At 34.9% G+C, this 25,402-nt stretch overlaps 1 protein-coding gene across 4 annotated transcripts in view; it reads left to right on the plus strand.

The window, feature by feature from the left end:
• Positions 1-25,402, plus strand: part of LOC131432673 (ATP-binding cassette subfamily G member 4) — a 114,979-nt gene that overhangs the window by 49,043 nt on the left and 40,534 nt on the right. For 3 of the 4 annotated variants that reach the window (XM_058599081.1, XM_058599080.1, XM_058599079.1), the window contains one exon: positions 14,538-15,208. The exons of the other annotated variant lie outside the window; for it this stretch is intronic. In XM_058599081.1, coding sequence (XP_058455064.1) covers positions 14,832-15,208 — 377 coding nt within the window. In that variant the 5' untranslated portion in view covers positions 14,538-14,831. The remainder of the gene's footprint in view (positions 1-14,537; positions 15,209-25,402) is intronic. 4 annotated transcript variants of the gene reach the window in all.

The following is a 25,402-nucleotide window of genomic DNA, read 5'->3' on the forward strand; positions in this document are numbered from 1 at the left end:
TTCTAAAATAGTTTCATGATCCATATGATTTTCAATGTGAGATCTGTAATCCAACCAATTAGCTCTATGGTAGTTGAAAATAGAACTAATTGGATTAATTAAAGCTTCGTTGGAATGTCTGAATGTTACAGGAAGATGACCTGAGTCAAAGTCAGCATGTGTAATCGGTTCACTACAAATGTGACTTTGATCTATTAGAACCAGATCAATTGTAGACGGGTTCTTCACGGAAGAGAACAAGTCGGATTACTGGGAAAAAGAACTGAAAAGTAACCAGCAGAGAGTTGATTATGAAGTATTTTACCATTACTGTTATTTTGCCTACAATTCCACACTGGACATGCTTAGCATTTAAGTCCCCTATCACGAAAAATTTCGGTCGATATGTTGTGAGTTTTTGCAAGTCGCCTTTAAAGAAATTTAATTGTTCGCCGGTGCATTGGATTGGCGAATATGCTCCAGCGATGAAATAAATTCCATGAATAGCTTCAACTTCGATTCCCAAGCTTTCAATAACTTTAGTATTGAAAGAAGGTAAAATTCGATGTTTAATTTGCCGTTCGACAAAATTGGCAACTCCACCACCCATTCCAGTAAACCTGTCAAATCGATGAACCACATAACGTGGATTGCTTATCAATTTGACATTTGGTTTAAGAAATGTTTCCGTCACAATGGCAATATGAATTTTGTAAACTTTGAGAAAATTATAAAGTTCATCTTCCCTCGATTTCAAAGAACGAGCATGCCAATTTGAAATATTCAAATAATTATTTAACATCACTGTTAAATTTAAAATTCATTATAATATTATTTTCAAATTGACATCCCACTTGAAATGCTTCAAAAAGTGATGAAGTCGAATTCATTCGGATGATCATTTGTAAAAGTTGATCTTATAGATAGATCATTTTATTTTCCGTTATATCGCCTAAATCGACTTCGTTTAAAGAAGCGAATGGCATTGAAGGGATATTGGTACTAGTGTAACTGCCATTAGAAGAAGATGACGTGGCCGATCTACCTATTAATAAATTGTTTTCGTTAGAAGATGAACTGAAAAGCGTTCCTGTGTTTTGATTGTTTACATTAGAAGAATTAAGTGGTAGTTGTCTACCTGTTATCAAAGCGTAACTGTCATTAGAAGAAGATGATGACGAGGTCGACTCACCTGTCAATAAATTGTTTTCGTTAGAAGACGAATTGGAAGGCGTACCTGTTTTTTGTTTTAAATTCGAAGAAATAAGTGCCTTAGAAGAATCAGGCTTGGCATTTGTAACGTTTTTTTTGATTTTCACGTATGTTCTGTAAATTTAAGGTCGTTGATTTGACTTGTTGTCTAAGCGAACGAGCGTTTAAATTTTTTTTCCTCACAGGACATTTCAAATAATTGGATTTATGATTTCCATCGCAATTTGAACATGAAAATTTATCAGTGGTTTCATTCATTGGACAAACGTCTTTCGAATGCGATTTACCACAATTCAAACAACGTATATCCATATGACAATTTTTGGTTCCATGGCCGAAGCCTTGGCAACGACGACATTGCGTTAAGTTTGCCAAAAGTCTTAGAATTTCATGAAACGTCGAGATGTAGTGTCAACTTATTTTTTTTTTTGAAAAAAAAATTGATTTTGTGGGATTTAAATAAAATTTGAGATTTCCGAAATCAAAATAAAAATTCGATGCCCAAAATTCTTAGAGCTTCATGAAACGTCAGGATTTAGTGTCATCCCAAATAAAAGTTTTTTTTCTTCTAAACTCGACTTTCTAATACTAAAATAAAATTTGAAATTTCCGAAATCAAAAAATAAATTCGATGCCAAAAGTCTAAGAATTTCATGAAACGTCGAGACTTAGTGTCATCCCCAAAAAAAATTTTAACCTCGGCTTTTTGAGATTAAAATAAAATTTGAGATTTTCGAATTTGAAATAAAATTTCTATATGCAGTGCTAAAAAAATTTTGGTAATATTGACTTTCTGGGACTCTTTTCGATATTCAAAAATCACCATAGGGAGAAGTACATGAAATTTTCGAAATAGACTTTCTGAGACTAAAATAAAATTTGAAACTTCCGAAATCTGAAAAAAAATCGATGCAAAAGTCTTAGAATTTCAAGAAACGTCAAGAAGTAGTGTCAACTTAAAATAAAAAAAAAATGATTATAAAGTTCTTTTTTCTAAATTCGACTTTCTAATACTAAAATAAAATTTGAACTTTCCGAAATCTAAAAAAAAAATCGATGCCAAAAGTCTTAGAATTTCATTAAATGTCGAGACTTAGTGTCATCTCGAAAAAATTTATTTTTCTAAACTCGACTTTCCAATACTAAAATACACGAAAAAAAAAATTTTGATACTAAAATAAAATTTGAGATTTTCGAATTCGAAAAAAAAATTCGTTGCCAAAAGCCTTAGAAAAAAAATTGAGATTTCCAAAATCAAACAAAAAATGTCGATGCAAAAAGTCTTAAAATTTCATAAAAGGTCGAAATTTAGTCAACTTAAATTTTTTTTTGAAAAAATCGATTTTTTGGGGCTTTGAGATTTCCGGAATCGAAAAAAATTTCAATGTCGATAGTCTTAGAATTACATAAAACGTCGAGATTTAGTGTCATCCCGAATAAAAGTTTTTTGTTTCTAAACTCGACTTTCCAATACCAAAATAAGATTTGAAATTTCCAAAATCTAAAAAAAATCTATGACAAAAGTCTTAGAATTTCATGAAACGTTGATTATCTGGGACTTGAATAAAATTTGAGATTTCCGAAATCAAAAAAAAAATTCAATACCAAAAGTCTTAGAATTTCATGAAACGTCCAGATGTAGTGTCATCCCGAATAAAAGTTCTTTTTTCTAAATTCGACTTTCTAATACTAAAAAAAAATTTGAACTTTCCGAAATCTAAAAAAAATTCGATGCCAAAAGCCTTAGAAAAAAATGTGAGATTTCCAAAATCAAACAAAAAAATGTCGATGCCAAAAGTCGTAAAATTTCATAAAACGTCGAAATTTAGTCAACTTAAATTTTTTTTTTGATAAAATCGATTTTTTGGGGTTTTAAGATTTCCGGAATTGAAAACAATTTCAATGTCGATAGTCTTAGAATTACATAAAACGTCGAGATTTAGTTTCTAATACTAGAATAAAATTTGAAATTTCCGAAGTCATAATAAAATGCGATGCAAAAAGTCTTAGAATTTCATGAAACGTCGAGATGTATTGTCAATTTACAAGTTTTTTTTTTGAAAAAAAAAATGATTTTCTGGGATTTAAATAAAATTAGAAATTTCCGAATTCAAAAAAAAATCTATGGCAAAAGTCTTCGAATTTCAAGAAACGTCGAGAAGTAGTGTCAACTTGAAATTTAAAAATAAATTGATTATCTGGGACTTAAATAAAATTTGAGATTTCCGAAATCAAAAAAAAAAAATTCAATAACGTCCAGATGTAGTGTCATCCCGAATAAAAGTCCTTTTTTCTAAATTCAACTTTCTAATACTAAAATAAAATTTGAACTTTCCGAAATCTAAAAAAAAAATTCGACGTCAAAAGTCTCAGAATTTCAAGAAACGTCGAGATGTATTGTCAATTTAAAATTATTCTTTAAAAAAAATTGATTTTCTGGGATTTAAATAAAATTTGAGATTTCCGAAATCAAAATAAAAATTCGATGCAAAAGTCTTAGAAATTCATGAAACGTCGAAATGTCGATTTAGTGTCACCCCGAAAATTTTTTTTTTCTTATTTTGACTTTCTTATACTAAAATAAAATTTGAAATTTCCGAAATAAAAAAAAAATCGATGCCAAAAGTCTTAGAATTTAATGAAATGTCGAGACCTAGTGTCATCCCAAAAAAAAAATTTTAACCGCGGCTTTTTGAGACAAAAATAAAATTAGTGATTTTCGAATTCGAAAAAAAAAAAATTCCTGAAATTTCAAGAAACGTCGAGAAGTAGTGTGAACTTAAAATTTAAAAACAAATGATTATCTGGGACTTAAATAAAATTTGAGATTTCCGAAATCGAAAAAAATAATTCGATGGAAAAAGTCTTAGAATTTCATAAAATGTCGAGATTTAGTGTCATCCCGAAACAAAATTTTTTTTTCTAAACTCGACTCTTTAATACTTAAATAAAATTTTAAATTTCCGAAATCTAAAAAAAAATCGATGCAAAAAGTCTTAGAATTTCATAAAACGTCGAGATGTGGTGTCAACGTAAAATTTTTTTTGAATAAAAATTGATTTTCTGGGACTTCTGTGTTTTCCGAAATGAATAAAAAATTTCAATGCCAATAGTCTTAGAATTTAATGAAACGTCGAGATTTAGTGTCATTTCGAAAATATGTTATTTTTTCTAAACTCGACTTTCTAATACTAAAATAAAAGTTGTGATTTTCGAATTCGAGAAAAATATGTCGATGCCAAAAGCCTTAGAAACTCATAAAACGTCAAGATTAAGTGTCAGAAAATAATCGACTTTCTGGAATTTATTGTCAACCCGAAAAAAAATTGACTTTCTGAGAATTTCAAAAATTGAGATTTAATCGAGAAAACAAAAATTCAGCACCAACAATTTTAGAATATTATGAAACGTTGCGATGCAGTTTAAAAAAAAAATTTTTTTTGAAAAAATCGACTTTTTGGGACTCTTCGATTTTGAAAAATCACCATACCCCCTATGGTACATGAAATTTCCAAAATCGACTTTCTGAAACTTAAAGTGAAATATGAGATTTCCGAAATTGAAAAAAAATAGAATTTCATGAAACGTCGAGATTTAGTATCATCTCGAAAACAAAATTTAACCTCGGCTTATTTAGACCAAAATAAATTTTGAGATTTGCAAAATCAAACAAAAAAAAATTTCGATGCCAAAAGTTTTAAAATTTCATGAAACGTTGAGATTTTGTATCAACTTAATTTTTTTTTTTGAAAAAATCATCACTCTTCTCATACAAAAAGGCAACGCAAATGTCAAGCGCTTGGTATGAGAAATGATACCGACTATGTAACAGAAACGCTGAAGCATGCTTTTGTGAACTACTCGAATCAATCTGAATAAATTGGTGTCAAAAATGAGCCCAAATTAGTGTCACAAATTGTTTAATAAAGAGATAAAAAATATTTTTATGAGACTGTTTTGAGGAAAGAGAAAGGCATCATCACACCACTAGGTACATGTTATTTTATGGCGTTTTTCATTGAGAAACACTGGTGGCGTGGATTGCTCTGGTGTTGCACTTTCGAGCAGAAATGGCAATGAAACACCGTCAAAATATTGCATTTCTGCTCGAAAGTGCAAAATCAGAGCAATCCACGCCACCAGTGTTTTTCAATGAAAAACGGCATTAGAATCGACTACTTGGATTAAACTTGCACTAGTAGCGGTGCACGAGGGCCGTACCAGTGTACTTTTAGTCAGCTTTAAAATTCATACTTTAACTGCCTTACGATTCAAGTTGAGTTGAGACGAAGGCGGAAAAAGTAAATGAAAATGACCTTAGCATAAATCGTTTATTTATAACCGAACCCTAAAAAACATCCCAGTTTCAGGAAATACTGCTCTTTCCTAACCTTTCAAGTTTTCTATTCGTACTAAACGCCTACTATAATGGTATTTCCGAGTTTAAGCTGTTCCATGACTCAAACAAAAGTGAATATGTAAAACCGTTCTTCATACAACAATCCAATACTTATTCACGAGTTGATAAAAGAAAGCTGGCTTACGGTTTTATTAGCAAGTCCATAATCCACCGAACAACCTGTATGATTTATACTTAATCACCGCCAGTCGCCGTTCGTCTTAATCACCGCCAGTCGCCGTCCCGTCTTCCGGTTTTGCGTAATGGCTATTAGTTAGGGTGTGAGAATTTTCGGCTATGTGCTACCGTGACTTGAATCAATAACTACGCTGTCCGATACGCGATCCGACCAGCTGAGTTCTCACAACATCGTATGGGCAGGCACCCGAATGAATTCGTCGTAATCTTCCAAGGGCAGCTAGACGATGCCCACGAGAACTGATAACGACCGACGTCGCTCGTCGTAGGCAAACACACCCTCTCTTCCGTTGCGTCGAATTGCTCTCTGTTGACGACTGGCCGGGATAAACGCCAGCGAAGAGTGCACTTGTACCCGGCCAAAAGGTTACTGTTTTGTATTTATTTGTACTTGCGTTGGCAACAACCTCTTTGTTGCCGTGCGATGATGATGACTCGCGGCTTTGAACTCATTGTAGGCGATGTAGAACGCACGTTGGATTATGTAAACTTGCTGTCGGCTTTGTTACGAAAATGGTGATGTGAGCCACGCCAGCTCGACCGACACGTGCTTCGGCATCGGGATGACTCACATCTTGCTTTCTTTTTTCCGGATCAAAGAAACCCTTTCTTCTGTCCAGTTTCTACGACGCTATTTCTCGACAATCAACAGCTGGAAAAAAAACAGAACTACAAAGCTAAGTGTTACATTGTTCAACTCAGTCCAAATCACTTATAATAAAATCAGTCAAACTAGTTTAGTTTGATGTGATTGTCACAACTCTTGAAGCGAATTGCCCAACATCTTCCGGTTCTAAAATCACCGAAAGCAACAACAGCTGCATGGTGCATTTGGTATTTCTATTTCGAATAAACATTCAACCCATCAACTGGACGGCTATCAATCTCAAAGTCTAAAAAAAAGTTCCCTTGTCCGTCACTGGCAAAATCATTCCAATGCCGATCGACCCTTAAAAGCTTTCGATGTTTCTAGCGAACGGTTCGAGCAAAGCTACCTATAGCAGCCATAACTAGTAGGTTCTAGGAAAGAGTACCTATACCTCCTCGTTCGACATCATTGCTGCTTGCATGTCGAGGGCTGCAGAATCGAATGCCACTGAATGAGAGACTATTTTAAATACTGCAGAAAATATTAAGCGGAAAACCCCGGCAGGGCCCGGGGTTTTCTGCAAAAGTGTTCTCGAGGAAACGAGCAAAAGTTGTTCAACGATTTCTTAATTTATTCCAAAATAAAACTTGAAAACTTCTGCGACAGAAGCAGCGGGCAAATTGCTGCCACAAATAGAGAGAAAAATGCAAATAAAAGCCCATTTCAAGTCAAGTTGCCACTGCAGTTAAATAATTTGTTGCCCTTTTTTGCTATATTTTTCCTCTCAACCAAAACTCTGGTTTGGCATTTTAACGAAGTGTTGAAATTATAAGTTTTTGTTTCAAATTTCAGGGCCTCGAGTGAACTGTGTGATGCTCGCGTGATGTGACACAAAAACTAAATGTTTTCCTATTAAATTATTTAGTCAGTATGATTTTGTTTTTTCTTATTCGCCATATAATTTGACTAGTCCGTGATTGTGAGTAGTGAATCGTTGGCCATGAATTTCTCAAGATTTTCAAAATTGAGAGTACCCACTGTTCTGTCTAAACAATAAGAAGCATACATATAGTTCAGAAAAGAAGTTTTGATCGCTTTCGCTGAGTATGCGCAGGCGTTGTCGTGCAGCAAAATGACTATCATGTTTTGTCAAGAATTTTTACAATTTTTTTCGGTAATGCTCAATTGTCTGTCGGTAGCGATTAGTATTTTCAGTTTTCCTATGGTTCAAGAAGCTGTTATTGCAAATCAACTTTTCGACTTTATCAAATTTACAAAATCGTTTTTTTTTTTCAGTAATCAGGTTTTACAGTTGAAGTCAAGGATTGACCAAGGTCGACCTTATTTATAATTTAATTATCAGTTCATCAAAAAATTCGAAATTCTAAATTTATAATTCATAATTCATAGTTCATAATTCATAGTTCATAATTCAAAATTCAAAATTCAAAATTCAAAATTCAAAATTCAAAATTCAAAATTCAAAATTCAAAATTCAAAATTCAAAATTCAAAATTCAAAATTCAAAATTCAAAATTCAAAATTCAAAATTCAAAATTCAAAATTCAAAATTCAAAGTTCACAGTTCACAGTTCACAGTTCACAGTTCACAGTTCACAGTTCACAGTTCACAGTTCACAGTTCACAGTTCACAGTTCACAGTTCACAGTTCACAGTTCACAGTTCACAGTTCACAGTTCACAGTTCACAGTTCACAGTTCACAGTTCACAGTTCACAGTTCACAGTTCACAGTTCACAGTTCACAGTTCACAGTTCACAGTTCACAGTTCACAGTTCACAGTTCACAGTTCACAGTTCACAGTTCACAGTTCACAGTTCACAGTTCACAGTTCACAGTTCACAGTTCACAGTTCACAGTTCACAGTTCACAGTTTCCAGTTCACAGTTCACAGTTCACAGTTCACAGTTCACAGTTCACAGTTCACAGTTCACAGTTCACAGTTCACATTTCACAGTTCACAATTCACAGTTCACAGTTCACAGTTTACAGTTTACAGTTTACAGTTTACAGTTCACAGTTCACAGTTCTCAATTCACAACTTACAATTCAAAATTTTAAACTCATATTTCATAGTTATTCATAATTTAAAATAAATATTCAAAGCTCAAAATTCAAAATTCTGAATTCTAACTCTAAATTTTAAATTCCAAATTCAAATTCAACATCCAAAATTCAAAAAGTCTAAATTCTAAATTCCAAATTTTATATTCGAAGTTGAAAATTATAAATGCTAAATTCAAAATTCAACAAGATCATTACAACATCCAAAGTTCAACTCAAATTCAATACTCAAAATTCGGAAAAACTGAATGGGAAGTGAAAACTGGAAATTACGAATTGAAAAATGAAAATTAAAAATTTATTCTAAAAATTCAAAATGTGAACAATTTAATTTTGACAATCGAAAATTGAAAACAAGGAAAGTGTGAATTAAAAATTAGGGATTGGAAATTCAAATTGAGTATTCTAATGTTAAATTAGATATAAGATAATGAAATTCGAAAATGAATGTTGGAACATGGAAATTGGAAAACAAAATCTTCCAATCAAAATTCAATTGGAAATTGAAAATTAGAATTGAATTTGAATTGATATCGACAATTATATGAAATTAAGGTATATGAAATTTGAAAAAAGAAATAAATTATACAAATTGAGAAACCCGAAATAAATAAGAAACGAAAACCTAGAAATAAGAAGAAAAAACAGAAATATATACGAAATATAAGAAAAATGTTAAAAAACGAAACAGTATATAAGAAATAGGAAACCGGAAATACAAAAGCTATAAGAAATAAGGAAAAGGAGTTAATAAATACGAAAAAAGAGTTTTAAATATTAGAAATTAGAAATGCGAAATAAAAAACCTGATCAAAATTGAAAATATGAAATAAGAAATAAACAATAACTTATAAGTAATAAGAAATAATTTCTAGGAATAAGAAATAAGATAGAGTAGATAAGCTAGCGCTAATAACGAAAAACGAAGAGTAATGAGCAAATTCAAATAACGAAGAACGAAGAACGACTAATAAAAATCGAAGAACGAATAGCGAAAATCGAAGAGTTAATATCGCACAACAATGATCGTAGATCGAAGAATTAACAGCGAAGAAAATGTAACGGATAACAAGGATCGAAGAACGCAAATCGAAATAGCGAAATACACAACCATAATTGAATAATGTGGATTGAATTACTAACAACAAAGAATACAGAGCGTAGAAGAAATAGTGAGAAGCGAGTGACAAAGAACGAATAAAGATAAAGAATAAAGAGAAAAGAACACCAAAGAAAGTTAATCTAAGAAGGAATAAATTATGAAGATGATCGAAAATTGTAGAACCAACGAAAACTAAAGCACGTATACATTATAACAAAAATCGAAAAACGAGTGAATTTTTATGAATTACAAAAATCGAATAACAAAAAACAACAAAAGAAGATCGAAGAAAGAATAAATAATAACCATGAGTGGAGAACGTATATCGGAGAACGGAAAAAAGGGTTACGAAACCCGAATTAAGAATCATGGATCTTCGAGCGAGTAACTAATAACGAAGAATAAAGTTAATTTGAAGGGAAAAAAACTTATTTTAACCCCCAAATTTATGCAAGGTGCACATACAAATTTTCAAAATTATTTTACGTTTCGTCTTTGACTCATCAGTGCGTAGCAGCTTATGTTGTGATAGCAAAACGTGTTTTGCAAATAGCATTAACTTTACGTCTGCCTAGCGGTTTATGTTGAGCCGCCAGGTCGCGCTAGCAGTTCAACATAGACTCCTACGCACTAATGAGTCAGTAACGAAACGTAAAATAACTTTGAAGAATAAAGATAAATAGAAAAGAACGAAGAGCGTAGATCATAGATCGAAAAGCAAGAAGAGAAAAACGAATAAAGAATATCGAACATCAACAAACGGACAACTTATAAACGTACGACGAACAGCAAGAAAAGAATAACAAAAAAAAATTGAAGAATGAATAACGATGAACGCAGATCGAAGTATGATTAGGGGAGTCTGGGGATAAACCGAACAGATTAAATATCTTATGAACCAGCAATTATTTCGATCCATGCATTGACTTTCTAAAATCGCTTTCATGTGACAGGCAGGCGTCCGTTAGCTGGATGACACTGAGTCAATTCAGATTGGCGTCCATTGCGATAATGTAAAAGTTCATACTGTGCTTAATCCAATGAATATTGAGTGCTTTCCATTAAAATTGGGGCTAAATCGGATACATAAGACTTCAAATTATATATATATATATATATATATATATATATATATATATATATATATATATATATATATATATATATATATATATATATATATATATATATATATATATATATATATATATATATATATATATATATATATATATATACAGGGTGATTTTTTAAGAGCTTGAGAACTTTTTTAAACAATAAAACGCATAAAATTTGCAAAATCTCATCGGTTCTTTATTTTAAACGTTAGATTGGTACATGACATTTACTTTTTGAAGATAATTTCATTTAAATGTTGACCGCGGCTGCGTCTTAGGTGGTCCATTCGGAAAGTCCAATTTTGGGCAACTTTTTCGAGCATTTCGGCCGGAATAGCCCGAATTTCTTCGGAAATGTTATCTTCCAAAGCTGGAATAGTTACTGGCTTATTTCTGTAGACTTTAGACTTGACGTAGCCCCACAAAAAATAGTCTAAAGGCGTCAAATCGCATGATCTTGGTGGCCAACTTACCGGTCCATTTCTTGAGATGAATTGTTCTCCGAAGTTTTCCCTCAAAATGGCCATAGAATCGCGAGCTGTGTGGCATGTAGCGCCATCTTGTTGAAACCACATGTCAACCAAGTTCAGTTCTTCCATTTTTGGCAACAAAAAGTTTGTTAGCATCGAACGATAGCGATCGCCATTCACTGTAACGTTGCGTCCAACAGCATCTTTGAAAAAATACGGTCCAATGATTCCACCAGCGTACAAACCACACCAAACAGTGCATTTTTCGGGATGCATGGGCAGTTCTTGAACGGCTTCTGGTTGCTCTTCACTCCAAATGCGGCAATTTTGCTTATTTACGTAGCCATTCAACCAGAATTATGTAGACCATAAATCGGGCGTAAAGCGCGAAACACATTTCGAACCGAACACTGATTTTGGTAATAAAATTCAATGATTTGCAAGCGTTGCTCGTTAGTAAGTCTATTCATGATGAAATGTCAGAGCATACTGAGCAAATAATAATGCATGAAAATCATAACCTCAAAAAATCTGAGCAAATACTAATGCATGAAAATCCTAACCTCAAAAAAATCACCTTTTATATATATATATATATATATATATATATATATATATATATATATATATATATATATATATATATATATATATATATATATATATATATATATATATATATATATATATATATATATATATATATGAAAATTATGAATTTTACAAATTAAGAAACCCAAAATAAATAGGAAATGAAAACATAGAAATAAGAAAAAAAAAGATATAGGAAGTATGATAAAAATGTAGAAAAGGAAATAGGAAACTGGAAATAAAAAAGCTATAAGAAATTGGGAACAGGAGATAAGAAACACGGAATAAAAAATAAAAAATGGCTAGAAATCGGAAATGAGAAATACAGAATAAAATATTATGAAAAAAAGGTAAAATATTATAAGTAATATGTGATAAATAATAAGAAATAATTTATAAGCATAAAAAATAAGATAAAGGGTATACAAACTAAGCACTAATAACGAAAAACGGAGAGTAAACAACAAAGTCGAATAACAAACAACGACTAATAAAAATCGAAGAACGAATAGCTACGAAAAACGAAGAGTGAATATCATAGAACGCAGATTTAAAAGCTAAGAATGAAGATCGAATAACGAAGATCAAAGATCGAAAAACAAAAATCGGAAAACAAAAAACGAATAATAAAGGACGCTGATCGAAGTAGCGAAACGAATAAACAATAATGAAGAGTTTTCTTAATTCGTTCTAGTCACCGCAACTTTGTTTAATTTTGATGTACCGAAAAAAATCAACAAACAACCATAAATGAATAATGAAGATTGACTTACTAATAGCGAAGAACAAAGAATACAGAGCGTAAAACAAATAGTAAAAAGCAAATGACAAAGAGCGAAAAACGAAATTATAAAGTAAGTTACGTAAGTTATAAAGCAAATCGATAATTGTAGAACCAACTAATGAACGAATAAATTATTACGGAAATCGAAACACGAGTAGATTATTAGGAAATATGAATAATTCATTACGAAAATCGAATATCAAAAAAACGACAAACGAAGATGGAAGAAAGAATAATTAGTAACGATGAGCGAAGAACCTATATCGGAGAACGAAAACCGAAAATTGGAAACGGGTAACGAAAACTGAATTGAGAATCATGGATCTTCGAGCGAGTAACTGATAACGAGAAATAGAGATAAATGACGAAGAACGGTAAGCGTAGATCGGAGAACGAGGAACATAATTCGAAAAACGAATAATGAATATTACGAACGAACAACCTATAAACGTAGAAAGAAAAATGAAAACGAATAGCAAAAAAAGAATAACAAAAAAAGAAAATCGAATAATGAATAACGATGAATATAGGTCGAAGAATGATTAAGGGAGTCTGGGGCTAAACCGAACAGATCAAATATCTTATGAACCAGCAATGATTTCGATACATGCATTGACTTTGTAAACGTCAAATAGTGAGAAACGAAAACTAAAGAACGAGTAAATTATCACGAAAAACGAGAGTTCTATCAAGGGGAACGTGCCATTTGAGCCAATTTCTTCTGAAATAACAAAGCACGACAAACGAAAATCGAAGGAAAAAAATAACCATGAACGAAGAACGTTATTTGGAGAACGAAAATTGAAAAACGGGTAGCGAAAACCTAATTGAGAATATCGAAGATCTTCGAAAGAATGACTAGTAACGAATAATAAAGACAAATAGCGCCGATCGGAGAACGAATAACAAAGATCGAAGAACAAGAAGCGAAAAACTAATAAAGAATATCGAACATCAACGAACGGTCAACCTATAAACGAAGAAAGAAAAATGAAAACGAATAGCAAGAAAAGGATACCAAAGAAAGAAAATCGAAAATTGAATAACGATGAACATAGATCGAAGGGGGAGACTAGAGCTAAACCGGACATAAGGCGAAACCTCACAGATTGAATATCTTATAAACCAGCAATTATTTCGATGCATGGATTGACTTTGTAAATTTTGGATTCTTGAAACATATCTAAACATTGATATCTATATCATATTCTTTTTTTATATATCAATTATTAAAAATAGATTTATTACAAATTGGATTGTAATAACTTGGGTAAAAACTTTGTTATAATGAGTGTTTTTTTTTAATTTACAAAAAGTCCCTAGTTCAGCCCCGGTCTCCCCTAACTTAAAATGCAGAACGGTTATTTGTGAACGAATAACGAAGAACAACATTCGAAAAACATATATCGACGAACGAATGACGAGAACGAAGATCGAATGATAAAGAACGAATACAAAAAATGAAGTGCGAAGAATGAAGAACGAATGACAAAAACGTAGAATTACTAATAAAGAACGAAGATCGCTTACCAAAGGACAGCAAACGAATGACAAAGTACAAAAGTCTGAGAAATAAAAATAAAGAACCGAGACGAAGAATTTAAAACTAAAAATGAAAAGCGAATGACGAACAACGAAAGTCAAAGAACGAAGCGCGATGATATACAAAATCAAGAATATCAAAGCAAAAGTCTCTCCTTTCTCTTCACACGTCCGAAAACAGAAATGCAATCATTCTGACAAGTTGATTTTACCAATTCCTAACGTGACGATACAAACGGAAGAAATGATAAAGCGCCTAGTACTAACGGAAACCGTGTCCGAAGCGAGAAGCTAATATTTCGAAGCAAACGAACCAAATGAGTTTCCGAGGCTCTCCTGACATGACATCCATCACGCCCGCAAACAACTAGATAAACAGCAGCAATTAAAATGATGAAACACGAGTATCATTTTCCTACCATGCAATTATCGTGTATTTTCTCTTTTTTTTTCCCCGATCATTTTGCAGAATTGTTTTCAAACTGCGAGAACATAGTCGTGATCCCATCAAAGAAACATAGATAAAAACACGCTTGGCTTCATCACATTAAAAACATCAAAATTGGATCGCAAGTTTTGTACTCCGATAAAACAATGTGGTGAACGGGCAAAAACTAGGCCACAGCTGGTCTATAGAGAAAACATCCAGCACATTCGTATCGAATCGTAGTATCCAACAAACCTCTAGTAGAAGCAGCAGTAGAACCACCACCACCACCACCACCACCACAACCTCAAACACTAGGGGAAGCTAGGGAAACTGATGAGCGACAAGGTCATCATCATCAGGGACACGTCAGCCATGCCGACGACCGTGGGTTCGGTCGCATCTGGAGCAGTTTCCGCTAGCCATCACGAGCTAACCGAAGTGTCCGTGGTGGACATTAACGCCTCCCTGGCCGCATCTGCGCCACTTCTGCCGACATCGATTAGCGGTTCGACAGGCGGCCCCGTATCTGTGCAACCGGCGGCGGCGGCGACGGCTATTCTTACCGGCGGTGGAACTGCCGGCCTCGGTAATCTATTCAATATGGCCAACAGTGGCGAAATGACGGCCGTGGCGTACAACTCGTACACTCAGAACGTGCGCTGCAAATCTCCCCCTACTCTGGTCGACAATCTCAAGAACGGGACGATCGGGTGAGTAGTAGTAGTATTTATTTTCGATTTCGATGCGCTGTAAGAACACTACTAAAAATAATCTTTTTTTTATATCACTAAAACCTAACACGCGTTGCACGAAGATCTGTTTTCTTGTTGTTAATAGATCTTAACTAATATTTTGCAAATGCCTTCCGGATCGGCTCGTTATTCCTAAAACGAAAGGAATAAATATGTTTCATTCATAGTATACAATCCCTATACACCGAAACCTCCATTTACGAACTAAACGGGGGTTCGTAAAAAGAGGTAGTTCGTAAAAAAAGTTTACGTTATTCGGGATTTGGTTCGTAAAAAAAGTTTACGTTATTTGGAATTTACTTCGTAAACAAAGTTTTATGTGATTATTGTGGAAACCGCGCATCATATGTTTATTTTCGGAACGGATGTGAAGAGTAAGTGCAAGAAAATGATGTTTGGGTTCGTTTCAAAATCCAAGATGGCGGATTCCGGTTTATTGAGATTGCCTTAAACCCCTAACAATATGGGTATCTTCGGGACGGAATTGATGAGTAGATTTCGGAAAACGATGTTTGAAGTGGTTCTGAAATTCAAGATGGCGACTTCCGGTTTGTTGATATTCCTTAAAAAATCCTTACAATATGGGTATTTTCGGAACGGAATTGATGAGAAGATGTCGGAAAATGATGTTTGAAATGGTTCTGAAATCCAAGATGGCTACTTCCGGTTTGTTGATATTCCTTGAAAACCCTTACAATATGGATATTTTCGGAACGGGATTGATGAGTAGATATCAGACAACGATGTTTGAGGTGGTTCTGATATCCAATATGGTGTCATCCGGTTTCTTGATATTCCTTGAAAACCCTTACATAATGGGTATTTTCAGAACGGGATTGATGAGTAGATGTCAGAAAACAATGTTTGAGGTGGTTCTTAGTTCCAAGATGGCAACTTCCGGTTTCTTGATATTCCTTGAAAACCCTTACAATATGGGTATTTTCGGACCGGGATTGATGATCAGTTGTCAGAACACAATGTTTGAGGTGGTTCTTGAATCCAAGATGGTAACTTCCGATTTGTTGATATTCCTTGAAACCCCTTACAATATGGGTACTTTCGGAAAGAGATTTAAAAGTAGACGTCGGAAAATTATATTTGAGGTGGTCTTGAAATACAAAACAGTGACTTCCGGTTGATTATTATCTTTTGAAAGTTTTTGCCATTTTCCTTTAACTCTTTATTCCTTTAAAACACTATACCGTTCCGAAAATACCCATATTGTATGGGTTTTCAAGGAATATCAACAAACCGGAAGTCGCCATATTGAATTTCAGAACCACCTCAAACATCATTTTCGGACATCTACTCATTAACCCTGTTCCGAAAATACCCATATCGTAAGGGTTTTCGAGGAATATTAACAAACCGGAAGTCGCCATCTTGAATTTCAAAACTACCTCAAACATCGTTTTCTGACATCTACTCATCAATTCCGTTCCGAAAATATCCATATTGTATGGGTTTTCAAGGAATATCAACACACCGGAAGTCGCCATCTTGGATTTGAGAACCACTTCAAACATAATTTTCCGACATCTACTCATCAATTCCGTTCCGAAAATACCCATATTGCAAGGGTTTTCAAGGAATATCGATAAACCGGAAGTCGACATCTTGGATTTAAGAACCACCTCAAACATCATTTTCCGACACCTACTCATTAACCCCGTTCCGAAAATACCCATATTGTATGGGTTTTCAAGGAATATCCACAAACCGGAAGTCGCCATCTTGGATTCCAGAACCACTTCAAACATAATTTTCCGACATCTACTCATTAACCCCGTTTCGAAAATACCCATATTGTAAGGGTTTTCAAGGAATATTAGCAAATCGGAAGTCGCCATCTTGAATTTCAAAACTACCTCAAACATCGTTTTCTGATATCTACTCATGTATTCCGTTCCGAAATATCCATATTGCAAGGGTTTTCAAGGAATATCAACACACCGGAAGTCGCCATCTTGGATTTGAGAACCACTTCAAACATAATTTTCCGACATCTTCTCATCAATTCCGTTCCGAAAATGCCCATATTGCAAGGGTTTTCAAAGAATATCAACAAACCGGAAGTCGCCATCTTGAATTTCAAAACTACATCAAACATCGTTTTCTAACATCTACTCATCAATTCCGTTCCGAAAATACCCATATTGTATGGGTTTTCAAGGAATATCAATCAACCGGAAGTCGCCATCTTGGATTTCCAAAATACCTCAAACATCATTTTCCGGAATCTACTCTTTAAACCCGTTCCAAAAATACCAATATTGTAGTAGTTTCCATGGAGTCGAAAATCACTTTCGATGAATGACAAAACCTCTTTCTACGAAGTAGGTTCGTAAAAAAAGTTTGGGATTTGGTTCGTAAAAAAAGTTTACATTATTTGGGATTTGGTTCGTAAAAAGAGGTACGTAAAAAGAGGTTACGTATAAAAAGTGTTCGTAAACGGAGGTTTGGGTGTACAATGAACCGTCATTTTACCAGAGGCAAATGTGTGCGTGTGTGTACGTATGTAACAAAAATGGGCACTTGATTTTCTCGTAGATGGCTGAACCAATTTTCACAAACTTCAAAAGATTCACATGAAAGGTCTCTGGATCTCCTATGTTGCTATTGGCAGGCATGCACGGAAAGAAATCCGTTACTGTTGTCATGATTAGAAAATCATGAAACCAATCATTTTAGCTTCTCATGAAACTATGAGCAAAAAGTTTTCTCCCATGAAAATTAATCATGATCCGAAAATGCGTTACTTGAGGAATGTATTTCTTTTAAAGCTCGTAACTCCAATTTTCTATCCGGATATCACTTTGAACTCTCTGCCTCAAGTAATGTGATGGATTGCTTAACAAATTATGGGTAATGAAAAGGGAGACATTGAAAAGCAAGAACTACTGAAGATTTTTACCTGATCCTGAGGCATATTCATTTTATAATTGTGCTGGTTTACCCACCGGCTGACAAAGAATTGACAACATAAAGATAATGAACCGAAAATTGACATTATAAGTGTTACATTTTGTATGAATATATCTGAATGTATTCTTACATATTCGATGTGACTGTTGTTGTTAAAATAATATTTTCAGAGCTAGCGTGAACCGAAAAATAATATTTAATATAATATACAATAATTTAATTTCATAGATATAACAACACAAGCTGTATTGATTTACCTAAATATTTTAAATAAGACGATTTTTTGCAAATGATGGTCTGAAAAAAATGGAAGAGAAAATCAATCCGCGGTGTTTGCCAGTATTCGACATAGAATTTCTTTTTAAGAGGTTTGATTTACACAAAAAATGCGATGCAACACTTGTCCGGAACTTGATGAAGAGCATTCGATCAAAAGTTCGAAAATTCGTGATAGCTTATTTTCGATACACTCCTTATAATTATTCGAAAATCTATTGGATAAAGTTGTTTGTAGAAAATTATTCATTCTATAATTGACTTCAATATGACAAATTTCGCGCTAAATCATATTCGCCTTTGGCAAAATTTTATTAGATTTGAATGAAACCTTCTGGATATGTAGACTTTGTCTTGAAATGTCACATTGCATATTTCGTTTCTCGGAAAGTGGTCTAGACTGTCTTTTAAAAAGAGCTTTACCATTTATATTCAAATAAAGACTGTTCCAGAAAGTATGAACGCAACCAAAAACCGCTGCCATTTCGCAATGGTTCAGAATCTGTCAACTTTTATGGCTGCTCCTGTTGTTTACACTCTTCTCTAACCACTTGTGCAGTTGTTTATTCGTTTTCATTGGATTGTTTCGACTTTCAGCAGAACAACGTCGAAAAATTGTGTACAAATGGTGCACAGAACGCGGACTGTCACTGAGAAAGATAGCATAAATGGAAAGAGTAAGTGAAAAAGCCGTGCGAAATGCAATCAGGAAGTTCGGTGAGGATAACGCCTTTGAGGATAAATCGAAAACGGGTCGAAAAAAGGTCCTGCTAACCCTCAGTTGGATAAACGTATACTGAAAGCGTTCGAGCAAAAGAAGGAGGTTTCAGTTCGGGATGTGGCCAAAAAAGTGGGCATTTCGAAGTCAAATGTTCTTCGTGCTAAAGAACGTTTGAATTTTCGAACCTATAAGAAGCAGAAACAACCAAAACGTAGTCCAAAACAAGAAGCATCGATCAGGCCGAGGGTTCGAAAGCTGTACAATACGATTCTTGCTGGAAATTTGATCTGCATAATCATGGACGACAAATCCTTGCCGGGATCACAATATTATACGGTGCGAGAAGGGCAAGTGTTAAATCAGTCCGAGACATCGATTGAAGTCGAAAAATTTGTTAAGAAAGCTATGGTCTGGCAAGCAATTTGTAGCTGCGGTAAGATTTCGAAATCCACCACTGCTTCAATGAACAGCGAAATATACATCAAGGAATGTTTACAAAAACGACTTCTACCCATGATTCGAAGCCACAAGGATCCTGTTGTCTTCTAGCGAGATCTTGCTTCTTGCCACTACTCGAAATCAACGGTAGAATGGTATACTACCAAAAATGTCACTTTCGTCCCAAAAGACATGAATCCACCAAATTGCCCACAACTTCGACTAATTGAGGAATTTTGGGCATTAACGAAGGCACATCTTAGGAAACATGTCTAGGCAGCCGAAACCATTCAACAGTTCGAAAAAGACTGGAAAAAGTGTCGTTCGCAAGAAGGTGCGCCAGCTAGTCTACAATGGCTACGTAGCAAATGTTGAGAATCATATTCTGTTGTTGTAGTCTAATATTATCAATATATCGAATAAAATTTGAATATCTAACACTTGTGAATTATTTACAGCGAAATCAAAGTGAGTCCATACTTTCTGGGACAGTCTTTATAATGGAATTTTCGTAAGTGACCAGGGGTTTACATGGATTGTGTTTGACCGAAGACCATTTAAGAACGATTCAATTACTTCAAACGCAGGTAAAAAATAATGTTTCGATTTTATTTTTTCATGCGGATTACGAAAAAGGAATCAATTCAAATGCTGCACATAATACTATGCGATAATTTGCATGAATGCAGTAGTTTCTTGACCTAAGAAAAACAAACGCTTGCGTTCATTTGAAGCATACATTGCATTGAAGCGGGGCTGATCGATAGAAAGAAAAGAATATTGTTTGTATGTTTGCAAAACGGTTCACTGAAATTATATTGAGGTATCATCGGTCTGACTTCTGCATCCAAACTTGAGTAAATTTTTCCAACATAAGAGAAATTATACAGAATCAGGTGACATTTATTTTCGAAATATATTTCAAATCTGGAACCATTTATTTAGACAATCAGTTTTAGTCCGTTAAACAAAAATCCAATGATGTCTTTGTCCACTGTTTCCGCACAGATATCGGATCTTTTCCGAGTATTCGAACGACTCATGCCAAACACAAGCACGTCACCCGTCTCTAATGGTTGCGTTTTACCGGGTTCATGTCAAGCGAAGTCAATTAAACTCAATTAAATCTGAATTTCCTGTGCAACGATGCCCAACCGAATGGTCCACAATGGCCATTTGCAGGTTAATGGGTTCCCAGTGCCCGTCCGGAACTAATGACAATGCACCGACCGATGTAAAAGCGCTTGATTGTAGTGCTTAATCGATTGGTTAATCTACCGAAAAATATTGATTCAATAAACATTTTACCAACGGCCATTTGCCATTTGCGGCAGTGGTAGTAATTAATCCGAGTCGGATATGAAGTGCTTGCCATTTAAACGATACTGGACCTTAGGCCTAAACGAAGGCAGACGATAACAGTTATCGATCGACGGAAGCACACGGACGGCAGTAGGCGCGTCTGTCATTATTATATTTGTAAAAAATAGTAGGGTCAGCCGCTGAGTCAAGAGATTTGCACCGAACTCGAGCGATAGGGGAAACGGTGGGTTAGTTTGTGAAAAGAAAAAAGGTTTTATCAAAACGATGAAGAAACTCGAGGCAGTTCCCTGTGACCTTTGCTCTTCACACTGAAACTCAATCACAATTTAGAGTTTCCTTACATCATTTGTTCTCTCATTATCTCTGTACTACACACGACAATAACAATCTTACGGTGCCGGCGTTACACTCAGCTCCCCTACAGTATGCGGATGCTGATGGGGTAAGTATCTACCAAACGGTGTGACACCGTCACGAGGCGGCCCAAGTGGCACCGCAAACAAACGCCGCATTCGAGTGTTGCTCGGATGGTAGCCATCCCATACCCGCCAGCCACTGGTTTTGAAAGACACACTGTTGCACCGGGACACCGGCTGGTGGGTGTGAAAGTCCGACCCGTTTGGGGGTGGTGATCGGTGATGACCGCAGGACAGTGGAGAATAATTGAATCAAGTACCAGGGTTTTCCCATGAACTCGACCCTTTGCAATCGAACGAATGGGCTTCGTACGATGTGGTTTGCGAGATGCTTTCTCGATAGGGTTGGCTATCGAACGGTGCGAGAGAGAGAGAGAGAAAGGGCGATTTATATTTTGGTTTTTATAATTCGATAAACAGAGCACTGCGTGGAATGCGGTATCGCTTAAAATATGTTTATTTGAATTGCATTCAACAATGGAAGCTGTATAAACAATCTTTCAAGCGAATTGCATGAATATTCATTTGGGTGGGCTTCAATTACAAACAGAGTGTGACAATTCTTTATTGAGTTTATTGGTTTCAAAATCAAGAGCGTCGTTTATTTTCGATCAAATTTTGTTTTAAATCATTTCATGGCGGTTGGTAACATTGGAAAGATTTTTCTTTTTATTTGGCCTTAATAAATGATCGTTGTGCTTCCAAGTCTGATCTAAATTAGGTGTTTTCGAGTGTTTCATATAATCAACCTGAATGCACTCCTAGCCGCCACAACTCAAATCAGTATAGTAAAAATTATAGACCCTGACCTCACAGCCACCTATTTTCGAACACTTGAAAGCCATGGGAAAAGTGCACGAGATCGAAAAATGGGTACCACATGAATTGAACGAAGTACGGCGGAAAGTCTCTCACCTAGCCTTGAAATGCTATTGAAAATGTACAAACTAAAATCGTTAGAGTTGAAAAATCAACGTGAAAAATATCGTGGGCAGAGTTCTGAAATGCATCCATGAGCGAAAAACTACTGTTTAGAAGAAATCTAATGTAAGAAAATAGGTGAGAATGGACTTTGGACAGAAGATTTATGTGGCCCCAGCTGGAGAAAATTTTCCCACCTGATGAAAATTCGTCTAAGCTAATAACTTGCATAGAAATGTCGAATTTATATGAGGAAGAGTTCTTTTAAAAAAAGCATTCTATCACTTATTACAGCCAAAACCGACCCCTTTAACATTTTGATGAGATTTGACTAGCTGCCACTGCAATTCAGAAATATTTTTTATGCGGATTTCCGAAGTTACGCGGATTTACACAGTTACGCGGTCTTTTTACGCGAATTTTTAACGTTGTACGATTTTCTTGTTTTGTCTTAGAAATGCATAAAACGTCGAACGTCGGGTCTTATCCCTAAAAATTTTATAAGTCAACACTCTGACACTTTCGATGTTTAAAAAAAAATCTTTTTTAGATTACACCAAATCTGGACGTTCCATGCATTTCTAAGACATTTGGCATCAAAAAAAGATTCGATTTCGGAAATCTGCATGTTCCCAGCTGCCTTACCAGTATTCTTGAAGACCCTTTTCACGATTGCCCAGTAACGTTCGATGGGTCGAAGCTGAGGGCAATTGGGTGTATTGATATTTTTCTCAACGAAATTTATACCCTTTTCCGCAAGCCAATTAAGAGTGGTTTTGACATAGTGAACCGATGCTAAATCCGACCAAAACTGTGGAGGTATACTAAGCTTCTTATATGAAGGCAGGAATCTCTTCTGAAGACATTCAGATTGATGGATTTCTGCATTTATAGTTCCGGTAGTGTAGAAAATGGTTTACTTTAAACCACAAGAACATATTGCTTGCCATACCACCCCGAACCTTTCGACCGCATTTCTCCACTTGAATCGACCTGTCCGCATCACTTACATCCTCCCCAACGACGACAGTAATGTATTGGGGACCTGGAAGGGTTTTTGCGTTCTCCTTTACATAAGTCTCATCGACCATCAAAACACATGCTTCCGGACACTGCAAACGACGCGAATACAATTTCTGGGCCCTTGTTGCTGCTCGCTTCTTCTGTTCTACACTTTGTTTCGAGATTTTCTGATTCTTGTAGGTCTTCAGGTGATTTGGCCTCTTGATACGCTGGATCATTCAAAACTCGTTCCTGTTTTTACTGGCCAAATCACATATTGAAATTGATTTGTTCTTCATGATTAAAGATACCACTTTCTGGTCCAGTTTCGGGTTGGAATAACCGGGTTTTCTGCCTCTTCCTGGTAGCTCATCCAAAGAATAGTGCTCCCCAAACTTATTAATGATGGTTTTAACACTGGCATGATGAATTCCAAACCGCTTCGCCAATTTTTGCATAGTAATACCCTTCTCACTTAGCCATGTGTTCAGAACCTTAACCTTTTCAATACGGGACATTTTGAAAACGAAGAATTTCAACCGCACAAACAAGTAAACACACGAAAGCTGACAGTCAAACAACACAGCATGCTGTGATCTGAGCATAAAAAACCATCACAAATACATGCGTTCAACACAAATGTATGTGGATAGCTTATTTTCGATACACTCCTTAGCTAGAGTCTCGGGGGCCCTGTAAAGTTACGAGAAGCGATGAATGGAGCACTGGCCGTGCGCCGCTTGCACCCTGGGACGCATAGACATACGCTACAACTCCAGGCACTCAAACAATAGTTTCGGACAAATCTTCCATTCCGGTGTTATAAATAACTGTATAAAGATGAGAAAATATCAACACAATGAAACACATTGTGTGAGAAACCGTCGTGGGCAGAATGTGACAACTTCTCGTAACTTTACTTTTGCCGGTTCGGACAGTAAATGGCAAACGACCTTTGCCTTTACTTTCTGACATATCAGAGACTCGGATGACTCGTATCGCTAAGATGCCTAAGTTCGACTCCTCTGGTAGAAGGTAAAAGTTTAGATACGAGAAGCATTCTGCTTACTTAAATGACCCTTGTCACGTCTCACTTTTCCGCACTTTATTCTTCACATCCTTGCTCTTCCTTGAGTACTATGGCTCTATGATTTCATATTCTTTCTCCTCTTATAATCTCTAGTTAGTTTGATATCGTTAAAAAACCGAAAAAAGTAAAAATTACGGACTGACCAGAAGTCATAAATAAAAAAGTAAAAAAAAATATTAAATATTTGCGTCATTGTAGATTTACAGTGAATAAGGCGGCGCTGACGAGTAAGTCGGGAAAAAAATTTTGAATAAAAAAAACTGGAAAAAAAATTTCAATTACGCCAAATGCCTAAATTTCATTACGCCAAATGCCTTAGAAATACATGAAACATCCAGATCTGATGTAATCTCAGAAAAAAAAAATTTCGAAAGAAAACTATTTTGGGAGAAAAATATTGAGATTTCCAAAATCGAACAAATTTTTGATGACAAATGTCTTAGAAAAGCATGAAACGTCAAGATCTGCTGGAATCCAAATTTTTGGAAAAAATTTGTGTCAGAAAGTCGACTTAAAACAAAATTTCGGGATAACACTAGATCTCGACTAAGATCAAACTGGGAAACCGGATAATTTTGATGACGATGACGTCAGACAGCAGAGCTGCTGGTCGTTTGCATTGGAGAGAAAGAAATCGAAAAGTGGACAACGTTATATAAAATCAGCCGTTCTAATGGCTCTAAATGTTATCTAAATAACTATTAGGATTGCTTCTTTGTAAATCGAAAATTAAAATTAGCAGTGTAGTGCAAATCTAAAATAATTTGATTAGTTTTTTTTTGCAATTTTTACAGTGCTAAATTCTCAACAATGTTTAAAATCGTTTATATCCAATCAGTGTTTAATATCTTAGAGAAGTATACAATTTGGCCCTTCTGGGATGCCAGAAATTAATCCCGTACAGCATTATGTAATTTCTTTCACTGAAATATTGAGATCCAAAATGAAATAATCAACATCAAAATTCTCTATGGTGCCATTTAGAACCATAATTTTATACCCAAAGAATTATGCGAAATTTTTAATTCAGTATACTATAT

This window comes from Malaya genurostris, chromosome 2 (assembly GCF_030247185.1).
Source record: "Malaya genurostris strain Urasoe2022 chromosome 2, Malgen_1.1, whole genome shotgun sequence".
Classification (NCBI taxonomy): Eukaryota; Metazoa; Arthropoda; class Insecta; order Diptera; family Culicidae; genus Malaya; species Malaya genurostris.